Here is a 24,940-nt window from a genome sequence, read left to right on the forward strand (position 1 = left end):
ACCTTGTCACCACCGGTTGTTTTCTGTCTCTGATTATGGCTGTCCTAGTAGGCATGAAGTGGTATCTTACTATGTTTTGGGTTTGCATTTCCCTGATAACTAATGATGTTCAGCAGCTTTTAAGGTGCTCATTGGCCTTTTGTATATCTTCTTTACAGAAATGTTTGTTCAAAGCTTCCATCCATTTTGAATTGGGTTGTTTTTTATTGTTGAGTTGTCAGGTTTTGTACGTTTAGTTCTTACCTTAGGACTGTGATCCACTTGAGGTAATTTTTGTATGTGGTATGAGCTATGAGCGCAATCACCTTTGGGAATTCTTGGCCATTATGTCTTCAAATATTGCTTTTGCTTATTCTCTGTCCTTTCCACCCAATTGCCTGCATAATAAATGTTTTGACTATCTCACATATCTCTTATGATCTTTTGTTTCTTCCTTTTTTTTTTTCAAATTTTTGCTTCAGTTTAGATATTTTCGATTGATCTTTGAGTTCATGAATGCCGTCTTCAGCCACCCCTAGACTGCTGTTTTACTTATCCAGTTTTTAATTGCAAGTGTATGTTTCAGTTACTGAATGTCTATTTGATTCTGTTTGTTTTTCTTATTGCAGTTATTTGAAATTCTCTTTTCTATCCATTTTATACATTTTTTCTATTTTATTTAATTTATAATAATTGTTTTAAAGTCCTTGTCTGTTAACTCTAGTATTTGGAGCAATTCCTGATTTTTACAGATTCATGTATTTATTGTCTCTTTATTTTGAATCTGTGGATTTAAAAAAATCTAGATTTCATTTTTAGCGTGATACTAACAACTTGTGGTAGAAAGAGGAAGAACAGGGCAGGCACTGGCCCTTTTTTCAACTGAAAATAAAGTTTGTTTTTCTGGGGCTGCCTATATCATGTGCTGATTACTCAGGATAGACAATAAGAACAATAGCATTAAAGAAAGAAGAGATCAGTACGGCATAAGTGATTAGTGGAATGTCAAATATATATGTGTCTTACCTGCTCACGTAATTTGTAAATGCTTTGTAGAGACAGGCACTGAGCTAAATGTTTTCAGAAAGTGATAATTATCTTGCTATTGTGGCTTTACTAGGTATGGCTCAGATCTGTGCTGTTTAACGCAACGTGTTAGTATTTATGATCTCATATAATCTGTAAATTTTTCTTTATGTTTTAGCATCGATATATGATCAGCTAAGGATATTTATGTGAGTTGAAGACAAGCTTTTAATTTAGTACCCTAATAAAATTGTCATTTCCTATGCATTACTTTTGCAATATAGTAAAAATATTTAGTTTAGTAGCATTTGAGAGTTTTTCTGTCAAGGATGATAAGATACTAACTAACAAAAGTAGACATTTCTGTCTACTGTATTAATCCCAGTGGGTTCTCAAAGTTGATTATGATCATGACATTAATCCTATAATTATTTGTATTGTACATTATTTCCTCAATTCTTGTGTGCAGTGTACTTTTCTCACTTTTTGGAGTGTTCATTTTCTTTTTTTAAGAACACGGCTTGATGAACTGAGAATGTTCTTAGAGAATGAGACTTGGGAACTTTGTCCTGTTAAGTCAAATTTCAGCATCTTGCAACTTCATGTAAGTGTTTCTTAAGAACAAAGAAATCTGTCATTTAGTCATCTTTTTTACCCTTTTCCTTTGGAAAAAAAGTCCGCAAATACATGAAAACATTTATAAAATAAATTAAGGAGCAGTTTCTTATCTTCCTTCCTTGAAAGTCATTAGTAGCCAGCCTCTTTTATAGGAATGACCCTTTTATGGTTGTGAAAAATCAGTCTTCTTTTATAAAATTCAGTTTACATACTTCAGGAAATCTCTTTTGCCTAAAAAGAGTTACAGTTAAAGTGATATTTTTTGTTTGTTTTGAATTCCGAAAAGGGCTGACTGCTGTATTTAAATTTTGCAAATAATTAATTAGCTATATTTTGGCATAGTTTAATACATATACAAATATAATACAAATAATTATATTTGTAGAATTTTTTCATTTCTTAAAGGGACTAGTAGGTTCTTAATTTGTGCTGCAATTCTTAAATTTGCCTGTAATGAAAAAATGCCTCAGATACAAAAGAGGCACTTATAAAAAATACTCTTAACTAATTTGTATTAGTTAATCAGTTCCTCAAATACTTACAGAATAAGCAGTCTGCAAAAACATCTTTAATTAGTTTGATTTTTCCCTTGTTTGAAACACATTGTAGATAAATATTCCTGTGTGAAAGATTGTGTTCTGCAAATACCAAGTGTCAAAATGCAGTGCATATAGTTAGATTCTTGTTCAGAAAGTACGGGGTCTTTAGTTTTTGCCTTTGGAAGGAATAGCTTTCTAGAAAGCAATTTTCTTACTCTGGATAAATGTACAGAATACATAATTAGAAGTTTTTTTTGATAGGGATTGATTGTCTTTATGCTCATATTGTACAATAGCTTCTTATCCAGTTTTATTATATTGTTTTTCTATTATAAGAAATATTGAAAACACTGGAACATAGTGATTATTAAATGCTTTAAAGACAGCAGAATTAATGTTAATGTTAATTAGTATTAACATAACCATTAACATTAAATTAACATAGGATTTACGAATTCTCAAAGATTTAAGGTAATTCCTTAACATTATTTAGAATTCTAAGTTTAACGTTCATTTTAGAATATCTATTAAATAATTTTATTTGAACTCCTTTTTAACCATCAGACTGTGTGTGTGTGTTGTGACATTGTCACACTTAGTATAATTGTAAGACATGTTTTTTAAAAAAGGCATGTTGAAGCATTCCCATCTAGGTGAACATTATCTCCTTTAAAGTAGTTACCTTGAAAACTATTCACAACTTAGTGTTCACCTGACATGCATTCCTGTGGATTGGATTTTCTAAAAATTAGTCTCGTTGATGTATATTCACTCCTTGTTTAGAATTATAAAAATAATGGCATGATTCTTAGGCATTATTAATGTATATGATTAAATGTATAGTTGAAATGTAAAAGGAAAATAAACACATATATTATTTAATACAACAAGTCAATGTACCTTTCAAGAATTTTAAGAATATCTTTCAAGAATATCATTGAAATTTATATTTGGGATTTAAATATTGGGATTATTTTGTTTAGAGAAAGGAAAAATATTTGTTAAATTTTGTGATAAATCATTAAATCAAGATTTTTGTAATTCAAAGGAACTTTAGAGATTATTCCCGCTTTTCCTGTAATTAGCTGTGTGAGGTTGAACTTTGCACTGAATCCCTTCAAACTGCCTCAGTTTCCTCATGTGGTTAATGCATGATTTAGACTAGGTCTTACAACTCTTTAGCTTTGCTAGGAGTAGAGGACACATCTTATGACTTTGGCATATATGTTCGTGTTGTCTGTTTCTTGGTATATAGAGAAAAGTAAATGAAAGTTTGTAGGCATCAATGTAACACATATACACTTCATACTTTGTTTCTGATGTATTTGTATAGAATATCTTAAGTAGTGCCAACATATGAAAAAGCATAGTGTTCTACTTTAACAATTAGTTTTCGTAAATGACTTTATTGATTAAGATTTTTGCTGTTCTGTTAAAATTTTTAGAAGACATCATTCAGATTTCTTAAGCTATTTTAAAAAATAATCTCTGCAGTTTCTTAAAGGAAGCCGAAAGTAGTTTGATGCAGATGATACTGTTTTAAGTGATATCATTCACTGAGTTGTCTTTAGGAAAACCTTTAGACATGTATTTCTAAGTGTGTACTTTTAGATAACTTGAAAGATTTAAAAGTCAATAACTTGAAGATCAAGATGTTGTTTTTCTGCTAACTCTACGTTTATATTGAGGGATTCAGTTTATGTATTAGAATTTTATTGTTGCTAAAAGGTATCTGGCTCCTTTTTTAACATCTAGGAATTTAAATTCATGGAACAGTCTCGCTCCCCATCAGTTTCACCTAGTAAGCAGCCAGTCTCAACTTCTTCAAAAACAGTGACCTTGTTTGAGCAGTACTGTAGTGGTGGGAATCCATTTGAAATTCAGGCCAACCACAAAGATGAAGAAACAGAAGATGTCTTAGCTTCTAATGGGGTATGTGGTGTATGTGAAACATAAGTGAGTTTTTTTAGTTTAAAACTGTTCTACTCAATGAGCAAGGCAATTTACTACATTGGCTATGAATTATTATTAAAGAATATATCCATTTACTACCCATTTATGTATCCATTTACTACCACCCTGCCTACCTATATACTTAATGTATCTATGATATTGCATTTATAGGTAATGACTTTACAATATGCTTTGTTGACCTTGTCCTCTTGAATAGTAAATTTTCCCTTTTTGTTTGCTTTATGTTCTTATTACATGATGTTCTTATCAGGTTGCTAATCAAATAGTAGTGTAATTTCTTCACTGAATATTTATGTGATATATTATGTGAATATGATGTGATATATTGTGAGATGAGTGAGGGAATGGATATCATCTACCCTTTTTCTCTTCATGGGTCACAGATTCCTTTTGTTCTATGTCCCTTTATCTAAGAGAAAGTAGTAATGTCTTGCTTAATTGCCTGGCAGGGATTTTTTTTTTTGAGATTTAGAAGTACAATATTTTAACAACACCTTTTAGGACCTCAAAAACAATATCAACTAGATGTAGTATGAATTAGTGTAAAGGATTTGAAGGCAAATAATGAATATCATCTTTATTATTTATCAGCTGTGTGGCCCTTGGCAAATTATTTTAACTTTGTGACCCTCAGTTTCTCCATATTTACAGTGAGAGGAATGCTTGCTTCACAGCTACCTGCGTGGTGTTTTCATGGTATTTTACTTGACTTAATAAGTTATTTGATGGTTTCTTCTGATCTTCATAATTCCCATAATGACCCAATATGATTTTTATTTTTGATTGATGAAGCTAAAGTGAAAACCATTCAGATGTGACAAAAATATGTTGAAGGATTTGTCTTTATATTTTATGTTAGTTTTAGGATTTATTTTTCATTTGGTGAAGATGAAATTCATGAAGTTTAAATTGTTTCATAGTAAGCCATATTTAAAATTATGATTCAGTGATTCTTTGTGACATTTTGCCTCTGTGAAATTGACTAAACTGAGAGGAATTTAAAGTCATTCCAATTATTTTGGAATAATATATCTCTCTATAAAAGTGATTCACTAACTAAAACTTACATAGCATTTGATTCCCATTATTTTCAGCAGTGTGGTCTATAAAGTTGCTGTGAATACTGATTTAACAAATACTCAACCATTACTCCCAGAGCAAATATAAGATTAGGTTCCTATAAGCCTCTGGTTACAACATATTTATCAGCCCATCAGTACATAATCTGAATTCATAGTCAACAACGCCATAACTCTTGCCTAAATGAAGCTTATCAGACACACATATTTTATTTCTAAGGCACATCACAGCCTTCTTGTACTTAGAAACACTAAACAGCACTTCAGGGCTACACTTGTGGTGGCATTCTAAACAGTTAAATCACCAACAAAAAGCACAAAAATACAAAGCACTTGGCACTAAATAGGTAATGAAAAGGAAATTTGTTTATAGTATGAGAGCCTAAGCAAGAAGACAGAGCATGCTTTGTATTCAGCTGGGAACATGCATGTTGGATGGCTCAAACTTTTCACTGTTCTGCACATTTATGAATGACTCCAGAAATATCGGAAGTGTTGACTTTAGGGTTACAAATAAATTTCAGTGGGCAGGCAAATTTGCAAACACTGAATCCTCAAATAATGGGTATCTATGATACGATGTGGTCACAAAACTCTGTTGTTGTAATCAGGACATCCTAGTTTGTGTAGAATACCTTTCTCCATAGCATCAGGATCACATTGTGTATAAGTATAAAGGAGTACCTGTAAGGCTTGTTTGCAGTTATTAATGTGTGATCTAATCTTCCCAGGTGCAACTTATGTCCTTGAGAATCAGGGTCCACATCTAAATACGACCTTTCATAGTGCTTTTTATTAACAGACTCTCAAAAAATAGTTGTTGAATTAGGGCACTAAATTATTTCCATGTTGTTATCATACTGGTTTTCTCAACTGTCATGTGGAGATAAAACTTTCTCATAGAAGTGTCTGTACAATTAAATGAGATAATTCATGAAAGAACTTAGCATAATACTTGGTTAAAAACTCATTGGTAGCTATTATTTAATCCTACGAATATTAGCCATTATTTAATCATATTAATCTATAACATTAATAGATGATGATGATGATGATGATGATAATGATGAAAATGCTGTCACTGCTTCCTTTACTGTGCATGAATTCCACTGTCCTTTCCCGTGCTGGCATTGGGCCATGGTGCCATAAAGATGATGAAAATGTTAGGAAGACATTCTTCCTCTCAAGAGTAAATCCACCATTTTTGTCCTCATTCTCAGCAGGTCACTGTGTTCTAAGCTTAATTTTCTAAGCTGCCCTTGAAATTAAGTCTTATAGTGAATTAAAACATCAGCATGTGTGTTGTGCATGTTTATTAAGCTGAAGTAATACTTCCAGAGTGCCAGAATTGGATACTGAACCTCTTTTTAATGAATTTTATTAGCAAATTGGAAATAAGTATGGTGAAACTTCTGAGAGACTTTAAGTAAAAAAAAAAAAAAAAGTGCTTATGTGTACTCTTCTCTTTTTAGGCCTAGTGGAATGTTTGTTAGGTTTTGGTTTATGGTGATTTTATTTTGTTGCGCATTTTCAAGCTTTTATAGGTGTAATATTTTTCTTTTGTGCTGATTAAGGTAGAATGATGAAGACAGTGGAAGAATAATCAGATTCTTGGTGACAACATTAAAGCTAAACTACGGATTTTCTTGTATTTAGCTGTTTCTTATAAAATTGAGTACTTTCACTGTGTTGAGACACCCCACGAAAAGAGGCCCTTTATACTCATTTTTTAATATCCTGTGTTTTCTTCAGTATGAATCTGATGAACAAGAAAAGAGTGCCTATCAAGAGTATGACAGTGACAGTGATGTTCCTGAGGAACTCAAACGAGACTATGTGGATGAGCAGACAGGAGATGTTCCTGTGAAAAGGTGATTGTTCTTAAATTGTGTGGTATTTAGCATTTTATCTTGTGCTCTTAAGTATAGGATTTATTTTAAGGTTAAGAAGAAACAAAATTTTTTTTTTTTTGGTACTTATTATGTCACCTGACAGAAGTTAGTATGTTTTAAATGATTCCTGGAAGGTTTAAAATGTGTTTTTCCTCCTAACATTTCATAACTGGATTTAATGAAAAACAAAATAGTTATATGAAAAGTTCTGCTTAGCGAAACCTTTGCCAGCATCTCACAAATCAGTTCATTTAACTATGAACTGGATTGTTAATGTGTCAAAAAGAAATTGATTTAGCCATTTAAAAATTCTTAAATGGCTAGTTTTAATTTAGCTTTCCTTTGAGTTATGTAGTGTGTTTGACATTGCTTTTTGTAGCAAGATTCTAATTCCTTTTTTATGGCATCACAAAGTTAGTCATTTTTTAAAATCTGGTAAAATTATTGTCGAAAGTATTGGGCATAATCAAAGAGATTGTTTTTGCAGAGGAAAAAGCGTTTAGATTTATAAAATCAATCCTGCTTTTGGTGGCCATTTATGTGATTTACATAGATAAATAAAAAACCTCAAGGAGAAAATGGTCATTTGTTTTGTATGTGGAGTTCTTGCTTCAATCTTGTAAACACGGAAAATCACCACTTATTTCCCCTGTGTCATTTTTGTTCACTATTTGAACTTTCTACCAAGGTGTCCTATTAGTGGTTGAGTTTTGTTTTATGATAAACTGACCTCTTCAAAACTATGATAATTATAACAGAATTTTTTCTTACCTTTTGCCAGTTAAATGGGCCTGATTCTGGAATGTTGAAATGACTTGATTTCGTGACTATCATATGTTTAGTGACTATAAATGTACTTTTTTTCTTAATGATAGATTCTTAACGATAAGTATACTCTTATCGTTTAACGCCAAGCTACCTATTTAATACTGTTTAACTTGAAATCCCGACTGAAATAATACTGTTTTCAAAAGTGAGCAATTCACGTAGTTGTAGCTATTTTAATTGAAAAAATTTGTTCTATTGGTTTTTGCATATGTATGATATTAAGTGTCAGTATGATCTACTGTGAACTAAACAGAACTATTTTGTTGGAATTCTTTATTAGATATGTTTTGGGCATATTTTGGCCAAAAGGAAAGGTCTATTTGAATTGAAATGTACAAGTGAGATAGTGTCTGCCATGTGTATATACCTCCATTTTTGGTAGGGTTACTGCAGCCCCCTAAACTTCTTACCCCTAAGAAGTTTGAATTGAACGAATTAGTGACTAAAGCCAATAAATTAAGAGTTATTATCAATTCTAACTTGTGTCTCTTGAATTGACCAATTTTTCTGGCATTTCACCACTACCATTCTAGTTTATGCCAAAATTATCTCTGAGCCAGATTATTAAATCAACTCCTTTACCTTGGATTCTTGTCTCTAGGCTTGCCCCATTCCAAACAACTCTTAGATCTAAATTTAGGGTTTTTTTTTTTTTTTCATAGTTACAAATTTAATCTTGCTGTTTTTCTGGTTAGCTTTTAGTGACTCACCACTGTATTCAAGATAAGGTTCATATCCCTCAGGTTTGATTGCTTTCAGGGATATCCGGCCTTTACTTGCCTCCTTTCTTGTTACTTTCCCCTCTGTTCAGTTCTTCTACTTGCGAATGTGGTGAACTCCTTGTACTTTTCTGAGCACGCTGTTCTCTTTTATCTATAACCCTGTTTTATGCTGGCCCTTTTTTCTGTGCTGACCATATAACTTTTACTTTTCTTTTGAATCTAACCTAATGCTGCCCCTTAACCCCAAATACTGTCACCAATATTCTCTACTTAATTCAGATTCTTAGGAGGGTATTTTTTCATGTTTATAAGTTTCTGAAATCAAGAAACATAGTACATCTGCACCTAGATATGTCATTATCCTGGAAAATTTGTTTTTTAAAGTGATTAGCTTTTTTAGTGGTTGATAATGTTTTATAATCGAAGAAATGCATTATGGTACTTTATTTTTTTGCTTACTTATTTCCCTTACTTGTGGATTGTAAATTTTATAAGGATAAGAAGTTAATCTCTATATCTTTACCTAATGCATAGTATGATTTTCATTAAATAATTAGTTAATAAAGTCTATGGACTAATCTGAGTAACTTATTGGTTTATTACTTGACAACTCTAGCAACTCTGTTTTGTTTTTCCATATAAAGTGTTTCTCGGGAAACTCTAAAAAGCAGGAAGAAATCAGATTACAGTCTAAATAAAGTGAATGCCCCTATCTTAACAAATACAACGTTGAATGTAATAAGACTTGTTGGTAAGTAGCTACACCTTTAAAAACAAAGAAAAAGAAACATTATAACAGTTAAATTAGTTTGTTACTGAATGACTTTTACTTATGGTTTTCGTTGTCTGGTATACTCTGGTGCTCTCTGCAATAAGGGATTTAAGGTTATCATATGTCAATGCTTCTCATTTTAAATGTTCCAAATACTATAATACTAATAGTAATGCCAGTTTCTCTTTTTAAGTTACCTGTTTATTAAGTCTTTGTATCTTCCAATTTTTCTAAAATATTTCAGTTAATTGAAATGTGATGAAGAATTCTCTCGGTAGGTTAGAGGTACATGCAAGATAAGATAGTACCAGTTTCACATTTATTATTTCACATTTAGTTTTTTACTTTGTTGTTTCATAGATCTTTACAATCTTCTGTCAGGCAGAGTGAATAGTGACTTTCTGGCATTTTCAGACTCAAGGGATTTACAAGCTAAATGTTCAGATTATAGGAAATAGTGTTCTTATTACAGATAAGACATTTATTGATGATTTTGTAGAAGGGAAACAATATGAAGAAATGACATTTTAAATATTCAGGTTTGAGGATGATGTGGATTTTTTGTTAATGTCAGTATTTCAACATCTTGTATGCTTTTAGCCTTTCTATTTCACTAATAAGTCTATCTATTTGACAAATAAGTTATAGAGATGTCTTCTCATATTAACCTTCATTATTCCAATCAGGAATTTTAGTGGTTTTCCATAAAAATCTCTATCTATGAAGATGGTATTTATCTATTGCCTAGTTTGATTAATCTTAGCTCTGTTGAAATAGTCCGTGTTCTTTAAGATAATTATTAAATGTAATTAACGAATAGGATAAAATGTATAGAATGCTTTTTAGGAGTCACGGTTTCTCTAGAAAGAGCAAAAAATGTTACTGAACTGAGAAGAAAAGAAAGGTATACATTTTCATGATGCTCAGAAAAAAGGATAGATTCTAAAAAGCTATTCTGTGACTAATTATTGCCAGGGAACTAAGCTTTTCTTCTTCTTCCAAGAGAACTGACTGAACATAGTGTCAGAAATAACTCTCTAGAATTTGTAGAATCAGAATTGGAAGAGTGCTGAGAGGTCATTGGTGTAAGTTCCCATGAAGTCGGTTGTCTTTCTGTAATGTCTCTAATATGTGGTGGCTGTCTAGCTTCTGTTTCGTGACTCCCAGTCATTGGAAACATAGTGGTTTGCAAGACTACTCATTCTATCATTAGACTGATCTCATTAGTAGAAGTCTCTTCCCTAAGGTAAACCAAAACCTGTCTCTCTGTGATTCTAGCTTTTGGTCTGTCCTTTTGGTCTAAGAGTTCTTCCCTTAGAAGCAAGAAGAATAAGTTCATACTTAAAAAAAAATTTTTTTTCTATTTCTATTTATTCTGTTCTTCTATTTCTTTTATCTTCTATTTCTTCTATTCTTCCATGTGATCACTTTTCAGATATATAGTGGTAGTTGTCCTGTCCTTCCTTCTCTCATACCGACCACCCCACAATCCATTTTTCAGGCTTCATGGGCTTGGTTCCTTTATCTTGTCCTCACTGATAGAAATTTAGACATTTCAGAGTAATTGTCATCCTCCTTAGCCTTCTAGACTCAGTAGTTTTCAGTGTCTGAGCACATCACTTGAGATGTAGTCAGCTTTTGCTAGGTTATGTTGAAGTAACAAGCCACTCTTGGTGCATCAATGACTTTCAGCCACAAAGTTTTATTTTTCTCTCGTGATACGCATTGTCTCCTGATTATATGTAGCTCTGCTCCGTGTGTCTCTTCATTCTAAGATGTAGGCTGAAAGAATAGTACCAACCAATCTGGAACATGGGAAGAAGAGCAAGAACAAACTATGTTATGACTCTTGAAGCTTCTGCTTCCATGTGTCACCCTTGACTTCCTCTGACATGTCATGGCCAAAGCAAGTCAGGCTTGGCAAAGGGAGGGAGAAGTATGCCTCTGCCACAGGAAGCACCGCAAGTCAAGGGAAGTGGGCAGGGCTGTATCATGCTCTTATGGGAAATTGGAAAAAATAATATAATCAAACACATCTAAACAGTTGTTTATATTTTTTACCTTACCTAGTTCAAAAGGGGCTGGAGGTAGTCATGTTGCTGTTTACTCCGAAGGCATGTTTTCATAATAATCAAATAAAATAAAATACAAGGCTAAGGCAAAGTTGAGGAGTGGGCACATCATGCTTTATCATATCATATTTAATGCAGACATCAAATACAGTGCTTAACTTCTTGGTAGGCATAAGGGAATTCAGGAAACAATGTATTCCACTCTCCTTATTATCTGTGAAAAAGATACAGGCCTTTATAATAATGGTAGAAATATGCTCCTGGTGCTGAATTCAGACGATAGTAACAAATTCTTATATGAAGATTGCTGATCAGCATAGTGGGCCTTGCTTTTGAACAGTGGGTTTATAGGAACTGAGAAAAGCCACATTCAAGAGCCTTTAAAGTATGGCACAGTCCTGAATAAAGCCTTACTCTGTGAAGAGAATTTGACTATTGCAATTTCAACTTCCTACACTACCATATCTTTTACTGGACTTGCAATTAGGAAACAATGCCGAGTATGGCAATTTAACTTTTATATCTTTTCATTTAGGACTGGAATTAGGTGCTGCCATTATCACCTCAGTTGGGATCCCCAGTAGACTTTTATTCCTATCATTTTCTCTCTCCCTGGGATGTTTTTATCTTCAGTTTTTAGATATATACAAAACAGAACTTTAACGAAGCCACTGTCTCAGAGGTCTGTGACTAGTAAATGCACTATTCCATCCACTGTTGTTATTGCATAGAAGTGCCTGAAGATTATAAACTGGCAAAAGTCATGCCTCTTCCTACAAAGGGAGAAGTATGGTTGTGTAAATAAGACAGATTAATTTTTGGTGCTTGAGAAGATGAAGGAACTAATTATTGAGTATTTGGGAAACACATATTAGAACATTAAAGGCATATTTAAAATGTCCCTTTCAAGTAGTATTTACTTGGCAGATAATTAGCAGAGAGTAAACAAAAGAGTGTTAATGGGGCTTCCTTACCCTAGGTGGTAACTAAATTTATTAGAAAGGCTCAGGGAGGCTTTGCACTAATGGAGAGGACTGATCAGAAGACTTGCTTGTATTATATAAAGAGAAAATTCTGTCAGCCTGATGGTTTCTTGCAGACAGAGAAAGAGAAATTTTAGGAAATGTGTCTCATCAGTGAAATAGCCTTGGTATTCACGGTTTTCTCTCCTGGAAGCAGCTCTCACTTGAGCAGGTGTGATAGGTCTGAGGAGCAGGTGCTAGATTACCGAAGTCCATGCTTATAACAACTGCCGACAACAGCAAAATTACCACTTTAGTAGCTAGAAAAAATATACCCTAGCACATGCATCAGTATTTAAAATGAAAATAGGATATGTGCATCTAAGGGATATTTAGGTGTAATATATATTCTTTTAGGTGTAATATACATTCTTTTCCTTGGGGGAAGGTAAAATACTAGATGACAGACTGTTGAAGTTTCCCAGCAGTTTAGTTTGCTGGCATACTCTTTATCATTGAGCATTTTAAATGGAAAGGTAATGCATGAAAATGGTTAAAAATTAAAATACTCCAAGATATAAGCAGAGCCCCTGAGCTGCAAGTCTCCTTCCCCAGGCAAAACGACTCAGTTTCTCCTGTTTTCTTCTGGAAATACTAGTGTTAGTACAAATATATTTAATATGTATATCTCCTCTCTCCTATTTTTTTTTGTTGTTGTTTTGTTTGTTTCGAAAATTGGATTACACTATACTGTTTTTATCGGGCTTTTTTACTTAAAATATCTTAAGGTTACACTTAAAATACCTTAATGTATTACCTATCTTAGTATGTGTGGATTTCATTCTTTTTTCCTGTTGTATAGTTGTAATATTATAAGTGCCACAATTTATACGTCTTCTACTTTTCAACATATAGGTTACGTCATTTCATACTACAAACTGCCACAGCAAGTTATCCTTGAAGAAATGTCTTTGTGCCTATACAGATAGAGCTATAGAACAAATTCCTATAAATACTTCCTCTAGCTGGATCAAAGAGTATATACATTTCCAGTTTTGATGGACATTCTCAATTTACCAGTGAGGTTACTAACGAGCTTACTAACAGAGTTCTGTTAGTTTACTCATTCATCAACAGTATTTGAGGGTAGCTCTTTTCTTAGTCTCAGCAACACTGTCTATCCTCCAGCTTTGGGTACTTGCTAGTCTGATAGGTTAAAAATGGCATCTCATTCAAAAATGTGTTTAATTATGAGTGAATTGAAGCATCTTTTCATATGCTTAAAAGACATTTCTATTTACTTGCAAACTAGTTATATCCACTGCTCATTTTTATATAATAAGGAAATATATAGGTTTTAATTTCAACATTAAGGAAATCAGTTCCTTTTTTGCCATGTATATTGCATTCATCAGTTTTAGTCCAACAGATTTTTTGTTTTTTTGAGTCACTACTTTGTTTCCGGTTAGCTGTTGGAGATACAGTCATGAAGAAACCATAGTCTTTCTACTTAAGGAGTCCAATGAGGGAAATAGCATACAAATAAAAAAGTTTACACTGTGTTGTTATAAGCGTAAATAAACAGAAAAGAGGCGAGAGAAAGAATGATGATTAATTTTCCTTTTTGGGTAGGAAGTGAAAGGACTGACTCACTGTGGGGGCTGACACCCTAATTGAGTTTGAAAGATGAATAAGTTCTCATAGATGAAGAAGTTGGTAAAGGCATTTTGGACAGAAAGAACATGTGCAAGACATGGTATATTCAGAGACCCCAGTAGTCTAGTTTGCTGGAATGTAAGAAACATGATAGGGGCGGGAGGCAGAAGCAGAGGAGATGTGACGAGAAAGATGGGCAAGAACCAATTATCAGAAGGCCTCATAGACTGTCCTATGCACCTTGGACATAAGCGCCTTAAGGGATTTCTAACAGGAGAGAGACCCCAGCAGATCTGTTGTTTTTAAAAAAGTGTAAATAAGGGATTGACTTTAGCTAAGGGGAAACTGGAGAAGGTCAAAGACTGGATGGCAGACTGTTGAAGTCTCCCAGGCAAGGGATGATGAGGACATAAGCCTGGATATGGATGGCAGTGGCCATTGTAATAGAGAGAAGGGCAGATTAGAGAGATTTTAGAAATACAACAGACAGAATCGGTGAATCAGTGATGAGCGATCACTCAAATTTTAGGATTGTGTGATTAACTAGTGATAATGCCAGAAATGAAAAAGGGAAGATGAGAGGAAGACCAAGTTTGCAGAGCTGATGATAGGGTATAGACTTTGGACATATAGAGGTACCTCTGGGACATTTAAGTAGAAATAGTCTATAGGTAGTTACATAGATGGATGTGGAGGTCAGGAGCAAAAAGATGATCAGGATACATAATTTGAGTCATTGTTATAAAACAGTTAAAACCATGGTAGTGGATGAGTTTATCTTGGCAGAGGCTCTTAACCTTTTGAGTTCATAGAAAATCAGACAGAAGTTCTACTACCCTTCCTATACACAAAAATGTATAACACAAGATAGCTGAGTGTGGAAACCTAGGAAACAGCAGTGGATATGGATATATTAGAAGGGCAAACAGCAAGATCAGACAGTGAAGGAGGTCATGATTAAACAGCAGAAAGGCAGGAGAAAAATTAGGTGAAGCAGAAGTCTTGAAAACCAAGGCATGAGGGCCTGTCAATAAGAAAGAAGAACTATGCATTATTGTTTTATTCATCTTTTATGGTGATCTAGCCTTTGATTTTTAAATTTTGGCACGCACCAGAATCACCTAGAGGGCTTGTTAAAACACAGATTGCTGGCTGGGTTTGGTGGCTCACACCTGTAATCCCAGTACTTTGGGAGGCCAAGGCAGATGGATCACTTAAGGTCAGGAGTTTGAGAGCAGCCTGGCCAATATGGCAAAACCCTGTCTCTACTAAAAATACAAAAATTAGCCAGATGTGGTAGGGCACTCCTGTAATCCCACCTACTAGGGAGGCTGAGGCATGAGAATGGCTTGAACCCAGGAGGCAGAGGTTGCAGCGAGCCAAGGTTGCAGCAAGCTGAGATTGCACCACTGCACTCCAGCCTGGGTGACAAGGCAAGACTCTGTCTCAAATAAACAAACAAAACACAGATTGCTGTCCCCCACTCCCAGAGTATCTGATTTAGTAGCTCTAGGGTATAACCTGAGAATGGGCATCTTTAACAAGTTTCCAGGTAATGTTGATGCAGCTAGTCTAGGGACCACACTTTGAGAACCTTTGGTTCCTTTCTGTTATTTTCCTAATCAAAATGTAAAACAATGTGTATTTAATGGGAAAATTCTTGATTGCAGAACATATTTAAAATGGTAGCTTCTTTTGTTTTTTTGAATATAAGTTGTTTAAATAAAGTATCCTTGTTTCAGATATTTGGATGAAGTTAGAGTTCAATGAAGTCATAAGTGCAGTCTTACAGAAGTATCACAATACTTTTTTATGTGTTTTAAAATTTTTAGGCCGGGCGCGGTGGCTCAAGCCTGTAATCCCAGCACTTTGGGAGGCCGAGACGGGCGGATCACGAGGTCAGGAGATCGAGACCATCCTGGCTAACATGGTGAAACCCCGTCTCTACTAAAAATACAAAAAACTAGCCGGGCGAGGTGGCGGGCGCCTGTAGTCCCAGCTACTTGGGAGGCTGAGGCAGGAGAATGGCGTGAACCCGGGAGGCGGAGCTTGCAGTGAGCCGAGATTGCGCCACTGCACTCCAGTCTGGGTGATGGAGCGAGACTCCGCCTCAAAAAGAAATAAATAAAATAAATAAAATAAAATAAAATAAAATAAAATAAATTTTTAAACCATGTTTTATGATTATCTTTTAAGAAAACAATATTTTCATATGTAATGTTTAAGGAAAAAAGTTTGTCATTCTCTTTAAACTACATGCTAGTATTTCTGTTTATAATCATATTATAATAATGATATAATTATATCATTATAATATATACTATATATTATCTACATACTAATACTATAAGATAATACTATGAGATAACATATATTTAGATGTTATTTACATGAATTTATATTTTTAACATTTAAAAATATTTTCTGAATTGCTACCTGTATGTACAGCCTTATCTTTTGAGAGCATAATCCTAAAAGCACCATCCCTCAGTACGTGTCACAAGAAAATGACATTGGAGATTTGGGGGGCTGAGATATAATATTTAAAAAATAAACGTGGTAGCCAGGCACTTAGGTAATGGACTTGTTAATTTTTTACTCTGGTCTTCACTTCATTATTCAATACCTTTTTCTGAATTGTCCAAGCTAAACCAACTTTCCTTTCCTTTATACCTCTTTTATAGCTTTTCCAGTTTGTCTTATGTGCTATTATGGCTTTATATGCCATTTATATTCATTGATGGTTTCTTAAATTAGTGTACTGAAATAAGAATAATGACTGTTCTTCCAACTCAGAATCTGTTCCTGCTTGTGTCCCATCAGGTTATAAACTCCAGTGGATGAGAGCCTTAAATCATTTTTGTAGCATCTATATGTGGCACCTGGCCAAGTGCTTTTTACTTTTGTAGGAACCCAGTAGATGTTGGACTGACAAACCTTAATTTTTAAAATCTCCAATATAGGAGAAACCCATGTTCTCTCTTGTCATATCCACAATGGGAAAAATTTCTCCCCCGTGTTTCCAGCATTGTTATGGAACTCCTACACTCTTTTACAAATGACACTATACAAACAACATCAGTTCTCTTTTCCAGGAGATTCAATTTAAAATAATTTCTTTGAAAATGTGTAAGCTTAATAGAGTAAAATACAATATATTTAAGAAAATATTTATTTTTATAAGCTTATATATATATATAGCAAAAGTAGAAAAGCAAGAGAAAAAATGATACATACAAGGTACTGCCCATTCCCCTGAATCCTAGCCCTGTGAAATCTTGGGTCAGAGGCCAAGAACATTTCTTTATCACTATATCATTCAAGAGCACAATATCCACCAGGAGCAAATAACATATCTTTCTCATTCCTTTTTTTGGAAGATGCCAATATCGTATTCCTTTTCCTCTAAATATATAATCAGATATAGTCACAGAAAAAAAAAAAAACAATAAATTAAACTTCTGCATTTACAAACTTGCTAATGTATTTGAAGCATTCAAGTGTGGTAACCACACTTCTCTCTGTGTCTTGCACTGATGAGTTAGCTAAGGCAGGCCCACTGTTCATTCTCTTGTTTCTAGTTCTTGTCCATGCTGCTACTTGGTTGGTTTCTTTGCCAGTCCCTCTGTGTATCTCTTCCCCATGGTTTAGTTATTCCCCAGAAAAGACTGATAAGAAGTAAATGTTTGAATTCGTGTCAGTTTGAAAATGTCTTTTTTTTTTTTCTCTTTCACTCGAATGATAATTTAGCTATGAATAGACTTGTAGATTAAAAATTATTTTCTTCTGAACTGGAACTTCTAGCATTCTATTGTGTTGCAGATGAATTTCTCTCTCTGTCTGAAAGGTTTTAATATTTTTTTCCTTGATGCAGAATTTTATGTTAATGTGTCTAGGTATGATTTCTTTTTTAGTAAGTGTGTTTGATAGTTTGTGGACTCTTGATCTGAAGACTCCTGTGTTCCTCAGCTATTACTGGCACTAGTATTTCTTTGATAATTTCCACTTTTGTATTTTCTTTGTTCTCTCTTTTTAAAACAATTTTCTCCATTACTAAAATTGGTCCTTTATATCTGTTTTCTCAAATGTTTCCCACAGTATTGTCTTTTACTATACCTTTTAGGAGACTTAATTTAACTTTTTATTTTAAACATTATGTTTTTACCTTTAAGAAGTCTTTTATATTCTCTTTTTTGGATAATCTTTTATTATTGAGTTCTACATAATTATTATATTTCTCTTTTTAGCTTGAATTATTCTGTTTCATTTGGGATCAACTTTTCTTTTTCTTTTCACACTCTGAGTTTTCTTTGTGTGCCTGGTGATTTTTGATTATCTATTTAGATTTAAAATGGAAGCCTTACATAGCCCTTGTGGGTTTCTTGTGAGTAATTAGAACTATGTTCAAGCTGGCTCTTTCTCTTCAGTAGAAATTCTGACTGGGAATTTCGTGTGAAATAGGAGAGGGCTTGGGTAGATTTACTGGCAGTCTTTATGAGGACAGATCCTCTAAATCCCAGAATTAGGTAGAAGCCTTAGCTTTTCAGTTTTTTATTTTTTTTAAGTTCGTTTGCCCCCTGTCTTTTTTTTTTTTTCTCTTAGTTTGTTTATCATTTCTTTCTTTTTTTTTTTTTTTTTTTTTTTTTTTTTTTTTTTGAGACGGAGTCTTGCTCTGTCACCCAGGCTGGAGTGCAGTGGCACATCTCAGCTCAATGCAAGCTCCGCCTCCAGGGTTCATGCCATTCTCCTGCCTCAGCCTCCCACATAGCTGGGACTACAGGCGCCCGCCACCACGCCCGGCTAATTTTTTGTATTTTTTTTTTTTTTTTTTTTTTTTTTTTTTTTAGTTGAGACAGGGTTTTACCGTGTTAGCCAGGATGGTCTCGATCTCCTGACCTCGTGATCCACCGCCTCAGCCTCCCAAACTGCTGGGATTACAGGCGTGAGCCACCGCGCCTGGCCTATCGTTTCTTTTAGAGAGGAACCGTAAGGGTTTCTATTTTGTTTTGTGGGTAAATTCTAGCAGCCTACACCTCTAACTGCTGGAAAGGAGAGGGGAATAGTGGTGGTGGTGGGGAATGTAGACTGATAACAGTTTGTCCCATGTGAACCTGTAGCTTGATCCTTTTTCAGCCCCGTTTCTCACTCCTACCTTCCAGCTTGATTCTAAGTAGTTACTGTCCTAGTGAATAGCTTCCACCTCCTTTGTGGCTGTCTTATTGTTTTATTGGCTTCTTATGTTTTTCCATCAACCTGTTCCTATCTACTGTCTGTCATCTAGAACAGACGTTTTGAGATGTCAAATGTTTTGAGCTGCTGGCTACTTGTTTTTGTAAATAGAGCTTTATTGGCACACCCATGCTCATTTGTTTGCATATTGTCTGTCTGTAGCTGCTTTTGTGCTACAGTGGCATAGTTGAGCAGTTGAAACAGAAGACAGCAGAGCTAAATAGTTGCCACAGAGACTGTGTGGTATGCAAAGCCTAAACTATCTACTCTTGCGTCCTTTACAGGAAAAATTTGCCCACCTCTGGTCTAGAAATGTTTTGACATTTTTCATTTTCTTGTGCTCAAACCTACCAGCCTCACCTTCTTACCCTCTTCTCTTCATAGATAAGTAATTAATTCATTGTAATGTTCTCTTTTAATTCAGTAAGATCTGAGGAGGCATATAAGCCTCCTCAAGCCTCCAAATGTCTAATGTCTGCCTGTTCTGTCCTCTTGAACTGGAAAGACAGAGTCCTCATTCTTATCACTCTGTAATATACTGATGGTCTGCTTATTGATTATTGTCTTCCATGTATGACCTTTTGAGGTGCAACAGCCAGGACTCTGTGTAATTCCTTGTTCCTTAATACAAGGCCAAGTATACAGTAAGCCTTCATAACGTGTTTGTTGAATGAATAAATTAATATCCTTATGTTTGAATTTTCTTTTCAAGGTGGTGAGGAACAGCTATTTTTTTCTTCTGAATACACATGTAAAATTCCTTTACCTATTAATAATTCATCTTTATATCCTTTTTCAAGATTAGGTGTATAAACAATGGTTAATCTTATTGGGAATGGAGAGGACCTCGTGTTCTAGATGCATGCCAGCCTACTTATTTGCATTCTACCTCGTTCTACTTTTTCATGTTTTTTTTTTCTTTTTTAACTGAGTAATGTAATATATTATTTTTTTCTTCACAATGTTGCATTATTTTATATGTTAACAAGTTGTAGCTTAAGTAAACATATGTTTTGTAGCTGAGGAACTACCTGCATAATGATCCAGAGTGTTTTAGGAGCAGTATATTTCAAATATTTTTCAAATGTGATTTTTCAAGAAAATGTCTGACTGTGTGAAATGATTGCAAAGGATGATTGTGGAACAGAAGAATTTTTAAATAGGAATAAGAATAAAATCTTAGTTGAGTAGTTTTTATTATGTTTTGATGTGTATTTGTGTTTGTGTTTCTCTTCTCGACCATCTATTATTTCAAATCATTTCCCACATAAATTAAGAACGACGTACTAAGTTCTTAAAAAAATGATTTTGATAGTAGACATTTCCATTGGAGTACATTTGTCATTTCTTGTACTGCAGTGAATGTGTTTTCTCTTGAGTCATGGTGTCTTTAATAGTACCAATTTAAAATCATAGCAGTACGTGAAGTAGAGTCAGCACCTGAATTATTGGCTTATTTGGAAATTAAGTAAATGGCCTGTTTTAAGATCTTCTGCAGAAGAAAGTATAGAGCATTTTTAATAGATATGCTTCTTGTCCTATTATTTCCCATAAAAAAGAAACAGAATTGGGGACTTGTAGTTATTTGTTATTTGATTCATCCCATCTCTCTTGAACTCTTCCAATACATTAGCAAGTTTGTAAATGCAGAAGTTTAATTTATTGTGTTTTTTTTTTCTGTGACTATATCTGATTATATATTTAGAGGAAACGGAATGAGATACTGCTGGCATCTTCCAAAAGAAGGAATGAGAAAGATACGTTCTTTTCACCTTGTGGATATTGTGCTCTTGAATGATACAGTGATAAAGAAATGTTCTTGGCCTCTGACCCAAGATTTCACAGGGCTAGGATTCAGGGGAATGGGCAGTACCTTGTGTGTATCATTTTTCCTCTTGCTTTTCTACTTTTGTTATATATGTATAAGCTTATGAAAAATAAATATTTTCTTAAATACATTGTATTTTACTCTATTAAGCTTACACATTTTCAAAGAAATTATTTTAAATTGAAACTCCTAGAAAAGAGAATCAATGTTGTTTGTTTGTACAGTATCATTTGTAGAAGAGTGTAGGAGTTCCATAAAAATCTGGGAAACAGTAAAATGTAGTCAGAGGAAAATATCATTGTAGTATTTACATTAGTACTCTCCAGTATAATTTTCCAAGATGATGGAACTATTCGTAATCTGTGCTGTCCCATACAATAGCCATTAGCCACATGAAACTACTGAGTACTTGAGACATGGCTACTGTGAAGGAGTGCAATATTTCATTATATTTAAATATTTTAGTACAGTAATTTTATTGTCTTTTTGTAATTATAGACTAACATTTTAATTTTGTTCTATGATTCTTTTTTCTTTTCAGGAAAATATATGCAGATGATGAACATTCTTAAGCCAATTGCCTTTGATGTTATTCATTTCATGTCTCAACTATTTGATTATTACTTGTATGCAATATATACCTTTTTTGGTCGGAATGATTCAGTAAGTCCACCTTTAGAGGGAAAAAATTTTTCTTTTAAAATGTATTTTATAAATGTCAAAGTTTTCATTCTCTTTGTAGAAGATACACAAATAACATTATTTTGGGGAATGCATAAAAAACAAAATTATTGATATCAGCTTTCTGTCTGCCTTATTGCCTTACTTTTATATTAATTTTAAGCTTTGGTATGATACATTCAAATTTTTGGCAGAAAAAGTGCAACGTCTGTTTCTAACCTTGACATGATTTGGCAATGAAAAATGTACAGATTGCTTTATTTAAATCTGGCTCCATGTAAAATACAAAACAGTAAATGAGACATTTTAAATATTGGCTAACAACCTTAGCAGTCACTAGTACATCTAAAAGTTAATGAAAAATATTTATTAAAATAATTGAAAATCTGAACTGAGCCATCTACCTGCCATAGAATTAGTGTTTTTCTGCACCTCCTTTTTGCGTTTCCAAAAGTGTTATTGAGTATATCTTTTTCTACTACTCACAGAAAATAACACAATATTAGGCAGGTAACTAGTTTGATACTTTAAAATTAATTATGTGATTTGCATAGATGTTTGACAGTTTTCTGTGTAAAAACATTCCATTGAGTCCTATGAATATATTGTAATACTAGTTATATTTCATATCTTTTTAAAAATGTAAATTTCAATGTATAACTACATTCATTATATAAATATTTGTATCCTTGCTGTGAGCACAAGTATGTCAAAGACATAATCATTTTATATAGGGCCCGAATTTCTTGGGTTCTTAATTCTGAAAAATATGTCTTAGAAAGAATACTAATATGACCAGTGACAAAATGTTGCTGCAGAATTTATATACTATAAAGTATGCATTAATTCATCACCCTGAATTTGGAAACTCACTAAATATTAATCAAGGAAGACCTTGTAGAGTTTTAGCTAATTGTCAGAATGTTTTAGTCTTGTAGGTGAGCCGTACTTTGTCTTTTGGGCCATGCCTCTAGACCAGTCCTGTCTAAGAAATTTCATAATAGTAGAAACGTTCTGTATTAGCAATGTCCGGTATGGTAACCACTAGCCACACATGGCTGTTGAGCACTTGAAATATGTATGACTAGTGACTTAGGAACTGAATTCTTAATTGTGTCTAATTTTAGTTAATTTACCTTTAAATATAAATAGTCACATGTGACTACTATCATATGGGACAGAACAGTTCCAGAACACATTATTGATAAGGTGTGTTAAAATAAGATCTTTCTGAAACTTTTGGGAACCAAATGGTTTTGTGTGTGATTTCCCAGCTGATTATATACTGACACAGAATTTTTTCAGAATGGCATTCTCTAGTACCCCAGAAATTTAGCAAAGTATAGTTACTTATTGTAAAATATATTGCATATTTGATTTAAGATTTGTTATGAACACAGTATTCTGATATTTTATATTTAAACCATTTTCAATTCTGTAAGACTCAGTAAGAGCTATTTAATTATACTGAAACAAAATCTATACATAAATAGCACAAATAAGCACATGCATGTCTATAATATTGAAGTGGTAGTTTTTAATTTCCTAAGAGAATAAGCTTTTCAGGCCCATTAGAAATCATAAAAGTTTTCATACTCATAAAAATAAATAAATACTCCAAATTTACGCTATTAGCTGTTGAATCTTAGTGGTACCAGGGGAGGGGGAATCAGGTAATGTGTAGAATGGGAAGAACAGGTTATATGGTTGTATCTGCTTCTGTGTCAGAAGAAAGGGACTTGTGTGAGAGAATTTAGATGGATGCTTCTTGTGGAAAAATAAGCATCTTTTTCTCAGGGGTTCTGGCTTCTAGAAATCATTGGTTAGGGACACAGTATATACATTAGTCCAAAGGATTCCTCCTATTAATACTGTTTCCTCCAGAAACTCCTGCTATTCACTGAACTGGTTATTACCTACTTCCTCATGCTCTATTTTATATCTGATCCATTGGATTCTGTTATAATAATGTTCATAGTATTGCTTTATCTTGCCTTGTCCCCAGCTTTCCATTGTTCACCTCTTAAGTTATGTTTTCTTTGGTCTTTCTGGTTCACGTTTTTTTGTGAAGACCATCTGTAACTTACTTAAAACAGTGTTAAACACATAGTAGACACTCATGGCGTATGGATTGATCTTCTAATTATTTGCCATTCCAGTAAATCTTATGAACGTTCTTATTTGACAACAGTTTGTGAGCCTCGTTTAAGGTTACCTTTCATTAGTAAAACTGTTTCTTTGTAGAGAGCCTATAAATCGGTATCTATATATTTAAGAAATGAATTAACTTCCAATTCCAGGTATGACAGACTAAAACCTTTCTAGATAATATTTCCTGCAGAAAACAACTATAAAATCTGAATGTTATAGAAAAGGCAACTATTTGAAGACACTGGAGAGTAAACAGAAGCAGCAAATAGACTCTGGTGAGGGGTCCATGCTAGTCTGCAGATGGGAGAAAGGGGAGCTATGAAAATAAATTTTATCCCCGTGGCTTTGAGCTCAGGGCTAAGTGCAGTCCATGTGGCCCACGAGTAGAGACAAGCACAGGAAGACCTGAAGTTTTTATGGACTGGAGAATCAGAAACGTGGAGCCAGAAAACTGGAAACACTAAAAATAGTGGAGGAAGCTCAGGAGAAAAAAATCCAGAGAGGGGATTTCCAAATTCAGTCCACCTGTATCTCAGACTGTGAGATATGTGATTCCATGATCCATGATTATATGGAACAAACTGACTGCAGCCCAGTGAAAGAAAAAAAATATAAACAGAGACCAAAGCTGCTGCACAAGAGACAGTTTGTAGTTAAAGCCCAGCCAAGAAACTTATGTACTGAAAACAAAGGAAATGATGTTTATGGGAGAAAAATGACAGTATCCAGAATCTCCAGAATGAAATCGGTGATGTAATCCAACTTCACCTAACAGACACAGCACCAAATCAATTAGTTTAACTCTAAGATATTGGAACCAAGGGCTAAGGAATTTAAATGGGCTTTTATCACTGTCTTCAATGAATTAAAACAAAATATATTTTAAATGCTTGAACATCTCAGCAGAGAAATAGTAAATTCTGGTAGTGACA

The 24,940-nt window shown here is 33.8% G+C and overlaps 1 protein-coding gene across 3 annotated transcripts in view; it reads left to right on the forward strand.

Moving 5' to 3' along the window:
- Positions 1-24,940, forward strand: part of VPS50 (VPS50 subunit of EARP/GARPII complex) — a 119,895-nt gene that overhangs the window by 69,746 nt on the left and 25,209 nt on the right. For all 3 annotated transcript variants that reach the window (XM_033194767.1, XM_033194769.1, XM_033194768.1), the window contains 5 exons: positions 1,519-1,609; positions 3,918-4,094; positions 6,968-7,086; positions 9,302-9,408; positions 21,718-21,839. In XM_033194767.1, the coding sequence (XP_033050658.1) occupies positions 1,519-1,609; positions 3,918-4,094; positions 6,968-7,086; positions 9,302-9,408; positions 21,718-21,839 (616 nt within the window). The remainder of the gene's footprint in view (positions 1-1,518; positions 1,610-3,917; positions 4,095-6,967; positions 7,087-9,301; positions 9,409-21,717; positions 21,840-24,940) is intronic.

Source organism: Trachypithecus francoisi, unplaced genomic scaffold, assembly GCF_009764315.1.
Source record: "Trachypithecus francoisi isolate TF-2019V2 unplaced genomic scaffold, Tfra_2.0 Lachesis_group4, whole genome shotgun sequence".
NCBI lineage: Eukaryota > Metazoa > Chordata > Mammalia > Primates > Cercopithecidae > Trachypithecus > Trachypithecus francoisi.